This window comes from Anabrus simplex, chromosome 1 (genome assembly GCF_040414725.1).
Source record: "Anabrus simplex isolate iqAnaSimp1 chromosome 1, ASM4041472v1, whole genome shotgun sequence".
In the NCBI taxonomy this organism is placed as follows: domain Eukaryota; kingdom Metazoa; phylum Arthropoda; class Insecta; order Orthoptera; family Tettigoniidae; genus Anabrus; species Anabrus simplex.
The window spans coordinates 662,613,204-662,628,644 of NC_090265.1; the positions used below are offsets into that span (position 1 = coordinate 662,613,204).

Genomic DNA, 15,441 nt, shown 5'->3' on the forward strand with positions numbered 1-15,441 from the left:
TACAGGAGTTGTTGATGAATGATGGCCGAAATGTTGAGCATGTGTTATAAAGAACATCGTCTTTGCTAAACCTCAATTGTTATACTAATCATTTATGTATCATATTAGGCACCATCTGTTGGCCATTTTGCGTACTTGGTTTTGGTGTCAATTAAAACCCCATGTCATGCCAATCCTGTGTGTCAATAATTACCTTTCTACGTCCAATATTCCGTGAAGTATTGCCTCATCAAATGTTAATGGACTTTCGGGTCACCCTGTATATTTATTAACTATGTGCATCCTTTACTTACTTCATTCTTATTTTCCCTTATGTCTAGTTTCTAATTCAGAAGATTTTTCTACAGGACTTACTAGCATATGTGAAGTGTTCTCTGGTTTACTTCTGCAGGAACAAATCGTATCACATTTTGGAGTTTCCGACGAGATGATGCAGCAGGTTCTACGGGTTCAGGTGATCTGAGCCCTGTGATCAATAATAGAAAGACTGCACAGCAAGTCCTCCGGCACCATACTGCTCCAGTGACTTGCGTAGACATCTCTCGTGATGGAACCATGGGAGTAACAGGTACTCAGTTATTGACTGTATCTACCATCCTTCCAACACTATAAACAACATTTATACAACACAGTAATTGCCTTCTCTATGCTGACAGTCTAAAAATCTTTAAGGTGATAAATAGTGAGTTGGACTGTAAGTTGCTACAGTCTGACTTACTGGAGTCAAAAGCGGCTACTTGGTTTGAATACATCAAAATGCAATGTAATTACATTTTCACGTAAGTTAGAACCAGTAAATTACCCTTACCATTTATGTCATTTTCAGATAACTCATGAGAATGAAATAAATGATCTTGGTGTGACACTTTCAAACTGTTAAGGTCTTTCCATCGAGAAACATTTAGACAAGATTTCTAGTAAAGGGTTTAAATTACTTGGATTTCTGGAAAGAAACTGTGCCGAATTTGTTTCTCCTAGAACACTGATAATCAGGCCATCATTAAAATACTGTTGCGAGGTGTGGCTACTTTCTCACCAGTATTTAACACAAAACTTGGAAAGAGTTAAAATAAGGTTCATGAAATGGATCAGCTACAAAGGTTTGTGTATTTATCTCTCTTTGTCTGTTTACGAGTCCTTTTGAGACTATGAGTATGAGAACATTGCACTCATGCTGCAGATGTACCAATGCCCTCTTTCTTTATAAGTGTCCGACAAATAGAGTGGATTGCTCAACATTATTGGAGTTGATTCCATTACATGTTCCTCGTCGCAATACCAGGCAAAGGTATACTTTCCATCTGCCTAAAGTGTGAAATGTGGCGCAGGCAAACTCATGATTGCTGAGGGCACTAGGTGTATTTGTTGTATATATTGTTTTATTCAATAATCTATAATTGGGCAAATAACCTGTTGATGATAAATAAATCTATCTATCTAACTACATATAAAGTTTCAAGTTCACCAATATGATGTTTAAGAAAAACTTCTCAAGTATCTATATAAATAAAATGTCTGTACATTTGTTTATTTTGCAATTTTTTTAGATACATATCCATGTGAAGTTAACTCAAGATTGTATAAGTGGTTTTTAGCTTTCATGCCTATTTCTGTTCCACCATCATGGGGTTGAATACAATTCTACCAAACTTTATACCTGGAGACTACTCATCCAGGAGCAAGTTTTTATGTTTATGATTTCAAAATCACTTAATAGACTGGGAGTTTATAGGAAGACCAAAAGAGATAGTTAATATTTTCTCATATATGGTACTGTTGATTTTCTGTCAAATCTATTGACTATCCAGTGGAATGGAAGAAAGGATTTGTTAGTCCAGTTTTCAAAAATGGTGATAAAACTGACATAAAACAATATAGACCAGTTATAATTTCTTCTCATATTCCAAAATATTTGACTCAATAATTCTTGACAAAATCACACCTCTCTTTAGAAACATCATCATTGATGAGCAGCATGGATTCTTTTCAGGACGGTCAACCTGTAGCAATCTTCTTTTATTCTATCAGTTCCTCTTGGATGCAATAGAGAACCACTCCCAAGTAGACTGCATTTATACAGACTTCTCAAAAGCTTTTGACACTGTCGATCACGATATCTTGCTGCAAAAGCTAACGGGCTACGGAATTAATGGGCCTCTCCGCTCATGGTTTGAATCATATCTTAAAATCGCCTGCAGATTGTTAAAATAAGGAATCATTTTTCTGCGCCTATTATTGTTACCAGTGGAGTTCCTCAAGGGTCTCACCTTGCACCCTTACTTTTTACTCTCTACATAAATGACATTAAAAATATACTTAAGAATTCTAAATTGCTTTTGTTTGCCAATGATGCAAAAAAAATTATGCAAATTAATTGTCCACTTGATTGTTTAAAACTTCAAGATGATTTACATCATCTGGAAAAGTACTGTATTCAAAATGGGTTGAAACTTAATCATGAGAAATGTAAAATAATATCATTTTTTAAAAACAAGAAGAAAATATCATTTCCGTACAAATTTAGTAATAACAACATTCTAACTCCTGTTTCACAAGTTAATGATCTTGGTGTTTTATTCAGTTATAACCTATCATTTAATGAACATATTGAAAATATTTGTAAGAAAGCATTTCAAAGATTGGGCTGCATTACTAGATATTCTAGGGAATTTTCAAACTTAGCTACCTATCGATTGCTATATCTATCTATGGTACGCCCTATACTAGAATACTGTACACCTGTTTGGAACCCTTCTCATCAGACCTCTATCCATAGAGTAGATTCAGTACAACATAAATTTCTTCGTCTATATTCTTTTAGAGCAGGATTCTCATATGATAATGTTGATTATACATCCCTACAACAGTCCTTAAATCTGCATAGCCTGTCACAATGCCGTGAATTATTGGATACACTCTTCATTTTTAAACTGCTTCATTCCTTGGTGAATTGTCCACAACTCCTTGCAAAAATTAACATACATGTACCAGACAGACGCACAAGGTTCAAGAATACATTGTCTACAAATTGGCATAGAACTAACTATGCATTCAATGGGCCAATTGAATGAATGTCAAGATCTCTAAACAAAGTGGATATTGATATATTTAACTGCTCATTGTCAAAATTTAGAACTCACTTACATAATCTCCAGAATTGACTATTACTTTCCTGTGCTTACTTGTAATATAACCTGTGTATATATCTGTACATATTTTTCTACTTATACTCCATTGAACTTTCTTTTTACTGTGTTTTGTATTACTTTTGTATTACTTTCCTGTGCTTACTTGTAATATATCCTGTGTATATATCTGTACATATTTTTCTACTTATACTCCATTGAACTTTCTTTTTACTGTGTTTTGTCTATACTTCTCTACTGTTATGTAAAATGGTATTTCTGTTAATAAAGTATTATAATAATAATAATTATTATTATTATTATTATTATTATTATTATTATTATTATTATTATTATTATTATTATTATTATTTATTTTTTATTTATTTATTATTATTTATTTTCAGTTATTTTCAACTTTGCAGTTACCTGTCTTCGCGTACTGCATGTACGTAACACGACCTAATACGTTGAAAGTCTGTTTCGATTACAATGCGGTCGTGAAAATTCAATATTCATTGTCATGCCCCACAACGGGCGACTTAAACGCACTCTACAGTGTGCTAGCAGCAGTGCCAGACCTGTAGCTCAGATCCTTTCAAACAGAACAAAGATGGCCTAGGCCACCATAGCTCAATTGGTAGAGCAACCGACGCGAAATCAGGAGGTTGTGGGTTCGGATCCCACTGGTGTCCGGCTGGCCATTTTTGTTCTGTATTTAACATCTCTTCAACACGTACTACATGTACGTAACACGACCTAATACGTTGAAAGTCTGTTTCGATCCACCCAACAATGCTCACTTGGTTCAAGATCCAACAAAGAAGGTTGAAGGATTCCAACTGCCGCGTCAAACCTGGTCAAAGCTGAACTGAATTAGAACAGGTCAAGGGAGGTGTGGTTACACGTTGAAGAAATAGAGTTTCCGTTCATGTGCTGACTGCGACTGTGGAGCGGAAGAGCAGCCAATGGAACACATTGTTAAGGAGTGCCCACTTTGAGCATTTAATGTTGATCGGAAGCTTCTACACGAAGTGACTCCGAGTGCTGGACATTTCCATTTGACATTTTGTGTACTTGTACTTATATATGGCATCTGAAACTGCTTCTAATAATACTGTTATTTTTATGTCCCACTATGAACTTCCAATGTTTTTTAAGATGCCAAAGAGCCAGAAATTTTGTGCCATAAGAGTTCATATATAGACTGCGGTTATGGAACACCTCGCTTCTACTGGCGCTTTAACATGCTAGTAGCTAGTAGATGCTTTTGCGCTTGTTCTCAATCGTTGACTTGATGCCAGTCTGAGTAAGTTCTTTACAAGCGATTAAGAGTTCTCCGTAGATGAAGAGTAACTTCTTTTGTATAAAATAATTTTCTGAAATCTAGACATTTACATAGACGAAGGTATTCAGCGTGTCCTGTTTATGAAAATTGACGTGAACTTTGTGAATTCCATCAAAAGACAATAAATAATAATTTCTTGAATATTATCGAATGAGGACAGTTACATTTTATTATATAATATAAAGGACCTTATTACAAGGCACAGAAAAACAGTCTATTTCAGCAGAAGAGACACGTTGAGGTAAGGATATTGATGAAATTGAAATATTCAGTAATACAATTTAATAACATTTTTCATACTATACATAATTATTTAAAAACATTAAAATCAGGCTGTAATGAAATCAAATTTTCTTCGTTTGTTAATTTTTCGCAATCCATGACAAGCTTCAACTGGCGCGAGAAAACTGACAGTGAAGTGTTTCACTTGCTTTACTGGCACTAGATAGCGCCAGCTCATGTGTGATAAAATAAGAATTTCAAACGTTTCAACACCAAGCAATGTTTATAAAATGTAGCGATAGCTAGTGCGAGTAGCCGCTAGTTGTTCTGTAACAGGAGCCCTATGCAGTCAATCTACTGGCATCAGGTGAAAACATTAGAAGCCCCTTAAAATCCCATCAAACTAACGCAGGATCAAACCCACCATCTTGGTCAGTGCTAGCAGCACTCTACTATCTAACCCATTCAAAACAACAAGACTGCTTCAGAGTGTGAGACCAGGCTCTTTCGACAGACGTGTGAAGAGCGCTACTCGAGTTTCAGAGTGTGATGCTAATCACGAGGCGAAGTTCTACTCTCAGAGGATTAGATAATACCATTTAAAGGAATCATTGTTGGATGGTTCCAATAAAAACTGGTTAGAGACCTCCTTTTACTTAGACATGAAAACCAAATCACTGGGGAATGTTGGCAGAACAACAAAATATTATACATCATGAAACAAAATGCAGAATAGCTCAACAGGAATAGGAAAGATGACTATCTGAGTAACACAGATCAGAGATCACTGATAGAGATTACAGGCACTTAGACCAAGACTTGCAATCATTAGAAAATTAAGCTTAACCTTAACTGAACTATGATTCCATGAAATCAGCTCAGTATATTTGTATGAAACCTTTGCACTGATTACATTCAGCAGCTTAAAAACAAGCACAAATCAGAAGGAATTTGCTCATTTTTATCAATTCCTTGTTTATGTACTCCTCCTGTCCACCTCTGTCCCATATTATCAAAAATATGTCTTGCAACTCCATATAATATTAATATGTTTCTTTTCAGGGTCTGTAGATAGCCTGGTTAATGTCTGGCAACTCAACTCCCATGAACTCTATTCCACCCTTGAGGGGCATTCAGCTTCTGTCACTTGTGTGGCATTTTCTCCTAATGGCCTATTTGCTGTCTCAGGATCGGAAGATAAGACAGCTCGTGTATGGGGATTGACCTTAGGCCTGGTTGTGTCAACATTCAAGGTGAGATTTTCCAATATTGCTTTTAAAGATATTTAAGTATTACAAGCCAAGATGAACACTTTGAGGAGTTCATTCCCTTACCCAGCCCACAATTCTTGTGTATATTCACCAATAACTGAGAGAGGTGGCGGGGGTTGAGGAATTCAGACTCAGTACTAAAGGAAGTGCAGATCATGAGCAATAGCCTTAACAATAAGATATTAGCAGAAATAGTTGGTATTGGTATTGCCATGAAGCATTAGCAGATTTAATAGTGGTACAGTGGAACTTCCCTGTGTTGGAAATGTAAAATTGTCCCCTATTAAGAAGTGTCCACTTTTGGAATAACCTTAGCAGAACTAGTTTTCCACTACAAAATGTGTTTACACAATTTTTTCCAGGATAACGACATCTATACATTGTATAGGACACAATATTTAAAAAACACATGTCTAAACACTTTACTTTTATGAAAATAAAAGTTTAACAGTTTTTAATTTTGTCTATTTATTTTTTTTACCATTGAACTTGAATTTCCTCGCTTCCTTGTGAAGGTACTGCAAAATTTTACAAAATATTTCCTTATTTATTCTTGGATGGACCGGGCGAGTTGGCCGTGTGGTTAGGAACGCACAGCTGTGAGCTTGCATGCGGGAGATAGTGGGTTCGAGCCTCAGTGTCAGCAGCCCTGAAGATGGTTTTCCGTGGTTTCCCATTTTTACACCAGGCAAATGCTGGGGCTGTGCCATAATTAAGTCCACAGCCAATTTCTTCTCACTCTTAGCCCTTTCCTATCCCAGTATTACATGTCTGTCTCGATGCGACGTAAAGCAAGTTGTAAAAATTCTTGGAGAATCCAGATTGTTTGAAGTAACCCTGTTTCTTGTTTTCGTACACCCTGATTTTGTTAACTTTTTTCTTTAATGTTAGTGGTTTGAATTTTTGTGCTGCTCTAATGTACTTCTCAAGGTGCAGTACAGCAATTGCTTTGTTAAATAATGAGTTGCAACTTGACCTTTATTTACAAGTTTTAAATTAATGCTGGGGTACAGATATTGGTGCCCATGTCTGTTATTGAAAATGTCCATCATTTAGAACTATTTGTATCATTTAAAACCATGTATTTCTACTGGGGGAATAAAAGCAAAGTGAATTCCGCACAGGCCCTTGGGGTAGCAGAAGTCAAGGCTTCCACTTTACGTAACATGGGATAGAGTGGTTAGCAGTATGCCTGGCTGCCTTTACTCACAGGAATTAACCTGGTACTCACTTCTGTTGCAGGCTGAGTGAACCTCATGGCTATATGCATCTCCAGAAATTTTTCGACTTCTTGGTAGGGAACTGAACCCACATCCTTCTGGGTAAACTGAGCACACCTTTACCACCTCAGCCAGGCAACCCCTTCAGGGAATTTAAAAATGTCCATTATTTAATACGTTCACGGCTGATAACAACACACGTGTCATGACTCCACTTTCTCTTAGTGCTGATGATGACACGCGCATCACACTCCGCGCCAAATATTAAAGCTCATATTACCGCTAGTACATACGTAAACAAGCAGACCTCTTATCTGAGCTCTTTTAAGCTGCTGTTAATAAGTACCTGGATATCAGATTAATTATTAGTCACTATCTTTGCAGTCGTTACATTTCAGCACACTTTTCTGTGATGATGTCAACAGAGAATATTGAGGTTGTACGGTCTTCTTGGTGGAAGAAACACTGTCTTGTAGGCTCCCAAACTCTATCACACTGCTTACAGGAACACATTTTGCCAATCAATGTGTCGCTAACGAGAATGGGCGTAAATTGTGGAAGCTGTTCAGACAGTGTTATGAAGAGGGGTTCTACTGCAGCAAGTGTCCAGGACAGCCAGGCTTGTGTCTTGAGCAATACTTTGTGGAATTCAACAAAAGACAGAAGTAACTGTCTCCAAACAATGCCATATTTACTTGTGTATTTTACAGCACACTATTAGAGGCTACTGCATTGACTAGGTAGGCTATGTTGTACGGCAATTGTTCACATAGGAGTAACATGGATGTTAACACACAGCAATTTTGTCAGAAATGTTAAAAAATGTATTTATCTGTCATAGAAAAGTTATTGAATATCTTCAACTCAATAAAACATTCTTTTCCTGATTCCACTTCATTACTTGTCATGAAGCATATGCTGCATCAAATGGCACCACGGGTAGTGCCACTGATGATCCGCATGCATCGTGGCTCCCATGCTCAGATATATTATTGAAATACTGTAATTCAAATGATAATCTAAACTGCATAAGGATGTAGAAATAAACTCTGTTAAGCAAAAAATGTATAGCGGTACTGTGGTAACAGTTACCGATACCAGACCGGCCATGAACACATTAAAGGTATCTGTTATTCAGAGGTGTCCATTATGAGAAGTTCCATTGTACATATCCAAAACTTATTCAGCATTTCCATGTACTTAGAGCAGCTTTCTGTTGTGACACACTTTCTCAGTTTTCATTCTCTCTTCTATATTTCTATCAGCAATGCCTTACCATTCATTGGCTGTTGAAGATACCCAAACACAAATTGTTTAATTTTCTAAATTGTTATAACAAAATGATTATTGCCCAGTTCTAAGATTTTAATATTTAATATAGGGTCACCAAGCCACTGTAACTGCAGTAGCAGCAATGCAAGACAGTCGGAGAGTGGTCTCAAGTGATCGTCAAGGAGTCCTAGCTGTATGGTTGGCAGACAATGCTACTCTATTACACTCCTGTATTGGCCCTGGAAAATGCCTTGCTGTGACCAATAACATGCGATATGCAGTCAGCGGCAATGGAGACAACAGGTAGAACTGTAATTTATGACCATCCCTTTCATTATCAAAAATAAAAAACTAACTAACAAGCTAATATATTTCAAACTTCATTGGAAGGAGAGTTATACAGGAGGCAAAATTTAGAGACATCATTTGGTTTCATGTCAGATAATACAAATTACAGTCCTCAGTTTCTTGGATTGTTTGGTTGTATTGTAATATATATAATGGGTAAAACAGCTGTGCCTATTTTTTCTTGAATATATGCACCTCCTAGGAATTGAATGCTTCTTAGTCATATCTTATGCAACATCCTACAGCAGTTTTATGCACTGTACACATATTCTGATATAGGCTTTCATGTAAAACATAAAAACTGTGCAAGAGGCAGTAAGTAAGGCCTACCTTAAAACACTGAACCCTGTTATGTAGAGGGGAGTCTATTTCTGATTTTTATGAAATGTTACTGCACTGTACATGCTATAGACACCCCTATAGCTGTCACTGAAGAATTGTTTATCTTATTGGCTCAAGAGGACCAGACAGGATAAGTTGTGACCAATTAGAGATGTCAGTTCCCCACCATTTTGTACAGTCTCTTCACATCAAAACTGTGACCTGTGTTTTAACAAAGTATGAAGAAATTTATTTGTGTTCTAAAACTTATTTTAATATGTTTTATTTTGTATTTAATTCAGAGACATCAAGAAGTTTCAATCTAGGAAGAATGTAAAATTTTAATTTGGACTGGAATAGAAAGTTAATTATGATTGGACAAAATTACTAGTACTATTTTTAAGATTTAAAATTTAGGTCTATGAAGAACATGAACTTTAAAGAAGAATTATTGAACTAAATTGTATTGTAATTTTGAAATATGTTTGAAAATTTTAAAACGGTCTTTATTTTTGAGGCAGCCTGTGCTGTATGTGCGGTTTCTGCTGATGAAAACTTTTGTGTCCCAATAGAAATGTTCAAGAACTTGTAAAAAACTTTATAATCTAAAATGTAGAGTTCTTATTGGTCACCATAAGAACTATTTTAATTGGGTGGATTAACAACCATGGTAACTGGTGAAAATTTATGCCTGAACTGTAGCGAGCTTCCCTGATTGGCTTTTGTGTGTTTCTCAATTTCCGGTCTTTGGCTCCTTGGTGGGAGCAGGGCTCTTGTCCGCGTCTCTGGTTTTTATAAGGCTTAACAGCCGGGCACACTTCGGGTTTCGTCCCGTTAGCGGGCTCTAGCCACCTGAGGGTAAGCATGTTTTCTCATCTTGAACTTTAAATTAATATGTAAATTACTTTTAGATCCAGAGTTTACCTTAGACCTTGGCTTTAGCCACCTTTCTTGTAGTGCTTTAGCTCTGCAGCTGGGCCCCCCTTTCAAATTATGTTATAGGCTAAATACGACATGCAAAGGGGTATACATCAGATAAGATGGCTTTTGCTATGTAATTACCACTGTTGGAGCTTTCAATAATGTTCTAAAACTGGGCTACAAAGATGCAACATAGAAGCAAATATTTGAAGTGAAAACTTTTGTCTCATAGAGAATAGAGAGTTATAATACTTGAACATGCATGATTGAAATAGCTGTGTAGAATTACGTAAGGTAGAGAGCTGACTTCTCAGAGCAGTGAGGGTCCGAACCCTCCCTCAAACATGCATTTTTTATTTCTCATTTTGTTCTCAGCTGGGCATTTTTTAATGAAGATTTGACTTCTCTGCAAAACAAAACAGAAAATTTAAAGAAACTGGAAAACATAAAAATAATATTTAAACCAAAAATAGGCAAACAACACACAATGAAAAGGGTTTTTACAAATTAGGAATGACAGAAAAGATCAGAACGAGTGGAAAGCTAATAATAATGTTATTGGCTTTATGTCCCACTAACTACATTTTCTATGGTTTTTGGAGGTGTTGATGTGCTAGAATTTAGTCCCACAGGCGTTCTTTTGTTTACCAATAAATCTACCTACATGAGGCTGATGTATTTGAGCACCCTCAAATACCACTGGACTGAGCCAGGAGAATGAAAAGTTACCGGACAATTAGAAAGAAAATCTATCGAAGAAGATGACCAGAAAATGATTGACTAAATTGGTCCAATGATGTTGTAAAAGCAGAAGAAGAAGAAGAAGTTATAAAGTAGACCTAAGTAATGTCTACCCCTTAGGTCCATTTCTTTGTATGGGGTCAGGAGTGAGATGAGATTAATTTATATAGCATTGTTTTACAGCCAGATACACTTTCTAATGCTAACCTCAGTTCAGGAGCTAATGAAGATAAAATGAATGACAGTGAATGAAACTGGGTAAGGAGGTGGAAGAAATCAGCTTTGGCTATGAATAGGAACTGTCCTGGCATTTGCCTGGAAGCAAAAATGGGAAACCACAGAAAACCAGTCTCAGACAGGCAATGGTGTGGTTTGAACCTACTCATCTCCTGAAAGCAGAGCTGTAGTGTGTTAACATATGAAGTGTGTTTTTTAAGTAAGGTCCGTTTTGTTGTAGACACTAGTAGTTGGCGTGCATATCGCAACAAGCACGTGCGTCGTGTACCGGCATACCTCAGGAACAACTGTGCTCAGTTTCAGCTCTGTAGCTAACCTATACGGTTCTGTTCTGTGCTTTCAAAATGTTTAAGACTATCAACCCGCCCGCCGCGTGTGAGGTTCGGTCAGTGATACGGTTTTTGTCAGCAAGGAACCTGTCTGCAGCAGAAATTCATCAACAGATTTGCGAAGTGTACGGTGAAACTGTTATGAGTGAAAGCAAAGTGCGTAAGTGGATACGATACGACAATTCAAAGATGGCCGTGACAACGTCCATGATGAGGACCGCTCCGGTCGCCCTTCTTTGATTACAGACGATTTGGTGGCTTCAATTGAAGTGAAGATTCGTGAGAACAGGTGCTTCACAATAACAGGTCTCTCAAACGAATTTCCTGAAGCGTCAAGATCAGTGCTTTACAACATTGTTTCTGAACGTCTAAAGTTTAGGAAACTGTGACCCTGTTGGGTCCCGAAACTCCTAACAGAGGACCACAAAAACCAAAGTTTTGAGTGTGCGATGAAGTTCTCGACTCATTATGATGAAGAAGGTGATGGCTTCTTGAGTCAGATCGTAACTGGAGACGAAACATGGGTTTTGCATATTACACCCAAATCGAAGCAACAGAGCATGGAATGGAGACACACACTCGCCTGTAAAGGTGAAGGCCAAACAGACTCTGTCCCAGTGCAAAATCATGGCATCGGTGTTTTGGGATAGGCATGGTGTTTTGTTGGTCGACTTCATGCAACGAGGAACCACTATCAATGCAGAAGTATACTGCCAAACCCTGAGAAAGCTACTCAAAGTGATTCAAAACAAAAGACGCGGCATGCTGACAAAGGGAATTGTCCTTCTCCATGACAATGCAAGACCTCACACTGCAGGTCAGACCCGCGATTTATTGGACAATTTTGGCTGGGAAGTTTTAGACCACCCACCCTACAGTCCTGATCTTGCACCGAGTGATTACCATCTGTTTCTCCACCTCAAACATCACCTCAGTGGCAACCATTACAATGATGACGACAACATGAAAACGGCAGTGAACTCCTGGTTATCGGAGTAGGCGGCAAGTTTCTATGAAGAGGGTATTTTAAAATTGGTTACGAGGTATGATAAGTGTTTGAACAAACTTGGCAACTATGTCAAAAATAGAGTGAAATATGTACTTTCTGAAAATAAATTTACTTTTTTGAAATAACCTTTCTTTGTGTACTTATTTTCAAACGGACCTTACTTAAAAAACACGCCTCGTAATTAATATTGCCACACAAATACTGACTGCAGCTAAATGCATTGTATATGCCATTGTCAGCAGTATGTTCAACTCATTCAACCAAGTAATAGATAGGCCTATATCCTCTTCTCATTGTAAATGGGTACAATTAATTGGGCTTAAGAGAGGTAAGATTCAACTAACTGTGGTCTGTGCAACAAAACAAACCAGTCTACACATTCCAGTCATAATTCTCCTACAGACAACCTCCAGGTATTTTGGTGATGAGTACATGAATATGAAAAGCACTACAGTCACACAAAGAATGATTTCCTGGATGAAGACTACCAACTGCAGATCTCAGCATCATCTGTCTGGTTCATGGTGCAAATCCAATAGAAATATGGAAGCCCTTAAACATCATGAAATTATTGAAGGAACAGTGCTTCTTTTGAAGTCAGTTTGTAGAGATCTTGCCATCCTGATTTGCTAAAAAAGTGCTTGCATGGGAAAACTCAAAATATTATTGAAGTTTGGCTAAAAGTGTTCTTGTGGGACATACACCCTAACGCTGGGTGGGAGTCCATGATACTGTGATAACATTTAATATATACGCAAGTCGCCCATGGGTGTCAAATAAAAAGATCTGCACCAGACGAGCTGAACATGTCCTCGGATTCTTCCACCACTAAAAGCCATATACTAAATAAATAAAATAAATTGGTTAATCCAGGAAAAGTTAGGGTATTGGAATATTTAGGAATCCAGACAGGATGCAGTTAAATTGGAAGATAGAAAAGAGTTTAATGTGGAAGCTAATGCAAGAAGGAGAAGCAAAGCAGCCAAAGTAAGTCTTGAGATGAATAATGTACAATTAGGGGATTCTTAAGTTTTTTTGAGGCAAGATTTACTGTATACTAGCGAATGTATCCGTGCTTCGCTACGGTATTCTACATTGTATTTGAATATCGAAGTAAATAATGTACATGCAGTAAATAAGATTGTTTTAAAATTGCATGTCTCTTAGCATTATCCGAGAAAGAGCATGGGGAGGTCCCCGTACGTTGTTTCCAATGTAAAGTGTTTGTTACGGATTTGTGATATAACGGCAGGCTCACTTGCCTACTGGCATTCACAATCGAGTTGGGAAGTTTACATTATAATTGTAGGCCCCATTGCCTACTACGCGGACAGAATCGATTTGGGGAGTTTTCGTTAAAATGGCAGCCCCCCTTTCCTACTTCCAGACAGATTACAGTTGAGGAGTTTCTATTATAATGGCAGGCAATTACCCTACTATCACTCGAAATTGAGTCGTGCAGTTATCATTATAATGCCAGGCCCATTTTCCTACTTCCAGCCAGCTTACTGCCAGTCACACCAAGTTGGTGAGTTTCCATCAAAATAGCAGGCCACTATGCCTAATGCCAGTCACATTTTAGATGAGGACATTTCTTTATAATGGCGGGCACCCTTGCCTACTGCCAAACACAATCGGGTAGGGGAGTTTTAAATAAAACTGCATGCTCACTTGCCTTCTGCAAGGCCTTCCTTACTAATGACAATTACACAGGAGTTGGAGAAGGAACCCTTTCCTACTGCCAGTCAAAATCGGTGTGGGGAGTACTGATTACAATAGCAGACCCACCCTTTCTCGATCGCTACAAATCGACATCAGTGAATATATATAGATCGACATACGAAAGTATATGCTTGTTTACAATATTGAAGACCTTCATTTACAGATTAACGGCTACTAAACGTACGTCATATCGACAAAGGATTATACCATAAAACACGCCGGATTTAGTGGCCTAAACGGCTAGTCCTATGATATGTCATCTATTCTTGAGTCAGATTGAGTTAGAAACATGGAACAGGGTAAAGGTTTTGTAAGATTATCTCACATTACATTACTTTTCGGATAATTATGTGACAGCTACATACATAGCATTTGGCTCACATATGGCTACTGGGTGGGCCAATTTTCGTGAAGAGTTTAATGATTCTGTATTTCATATAAGTAATCAAAAGTATGAATTATGCTTGTGAAAATTCCAAATTGACTTAACAACGATTAATAGAGAAAAATCAAACGTAGAAGGGATACAGATACGGCAAAAAGTCATAAGACCAAGTTTGTAGATCATTCCAAATTGAACTGAGATTGTGCACTCCGTTATGTGATAGGAATTTCCGAAGGTCTGCACCATAATTAAAATTGCCTGCATATTTCGATATTCTTCGGGGATAAAAAGTGAAAAATTTAATGTTTTCCGTTTGTTTCAGGCTAAAACGTATAATTTTGTCAAATTTCAATTATCTTCTTTTTCTTCTGGCAGATTATGCCGCAATCTGGATTTTGGGCGAGGCGGGTAAAAATTAGGACTTTCAGGAAACTAAACCAAAAATTATGGGGATGGTCATTATTACCCCTTAAACGGAAAGCTGTACGAAAATTTCGCCAAAATAGTCAGTGTTGAGGCACACAGTCGTTACGATTTGATTTATATAGATAAGGAATCTGCTCCATGTAAAACACCTTTTGGGCTATGTCCGCTGGACTTAACCTGCAAAAGTGACCGTTCATGATATCTCCCTTATTAATCCTCCTGACGAAAAAATGCACATGAAAAGAAAGGTTTAGAGGTGGAATTCCATCACGTTTGGTCGATTTCCAGTCAGGTTGGTCTTGTTCTGTATATATTGTGGAAGAGTAAAATCACCATTTCGGTTCCCTATAAACCGCCAGTCCATTCCGGAACATGAAATGTTATTTACGTTTAAAACCTACCTTTGGACAGGTGGATGCTAAATATAAACTTTGGTTCGAATGTCTTCAGTAGTTTTCAAGTTGTAAGGAATACACTCTACACGCACCCGCTCGTGAGTCAAGTCCGATGGGAATTGTACAGAAAAACGGTCCGTTAATGATAT

The 15,441-nt window shown here is 37.5% G+C and overlaps 1 protein-coding gene across 1 annotated transcript in view; it reads left to right on the forward strand.

The window, feature by feature from the left end:
* LOC136857286 (protein qui-1) overlaps positions 1-15,441 on the forward strand; it is a 2,256,165-nt gene that overhangs the window by 2,192,122 nt on the left and 48,602 nt on the right. Inside the window, exons 23-25 of the mRNA XM_068225125.1 lie at positions 392-568; positions 5,758-5,948; positions 8,568-8,761. Of these exons, the coding sequence (XP_068081226.1) occupies positions 392-568; positions 5,758-5,948; positions 8,568-8,761 (562 nt within the window). The remainder of the gene's footprint in view (positions 1-391; positions 569-5,757; positions 5,949-8,567; positions 8,762-15,441) is intronic.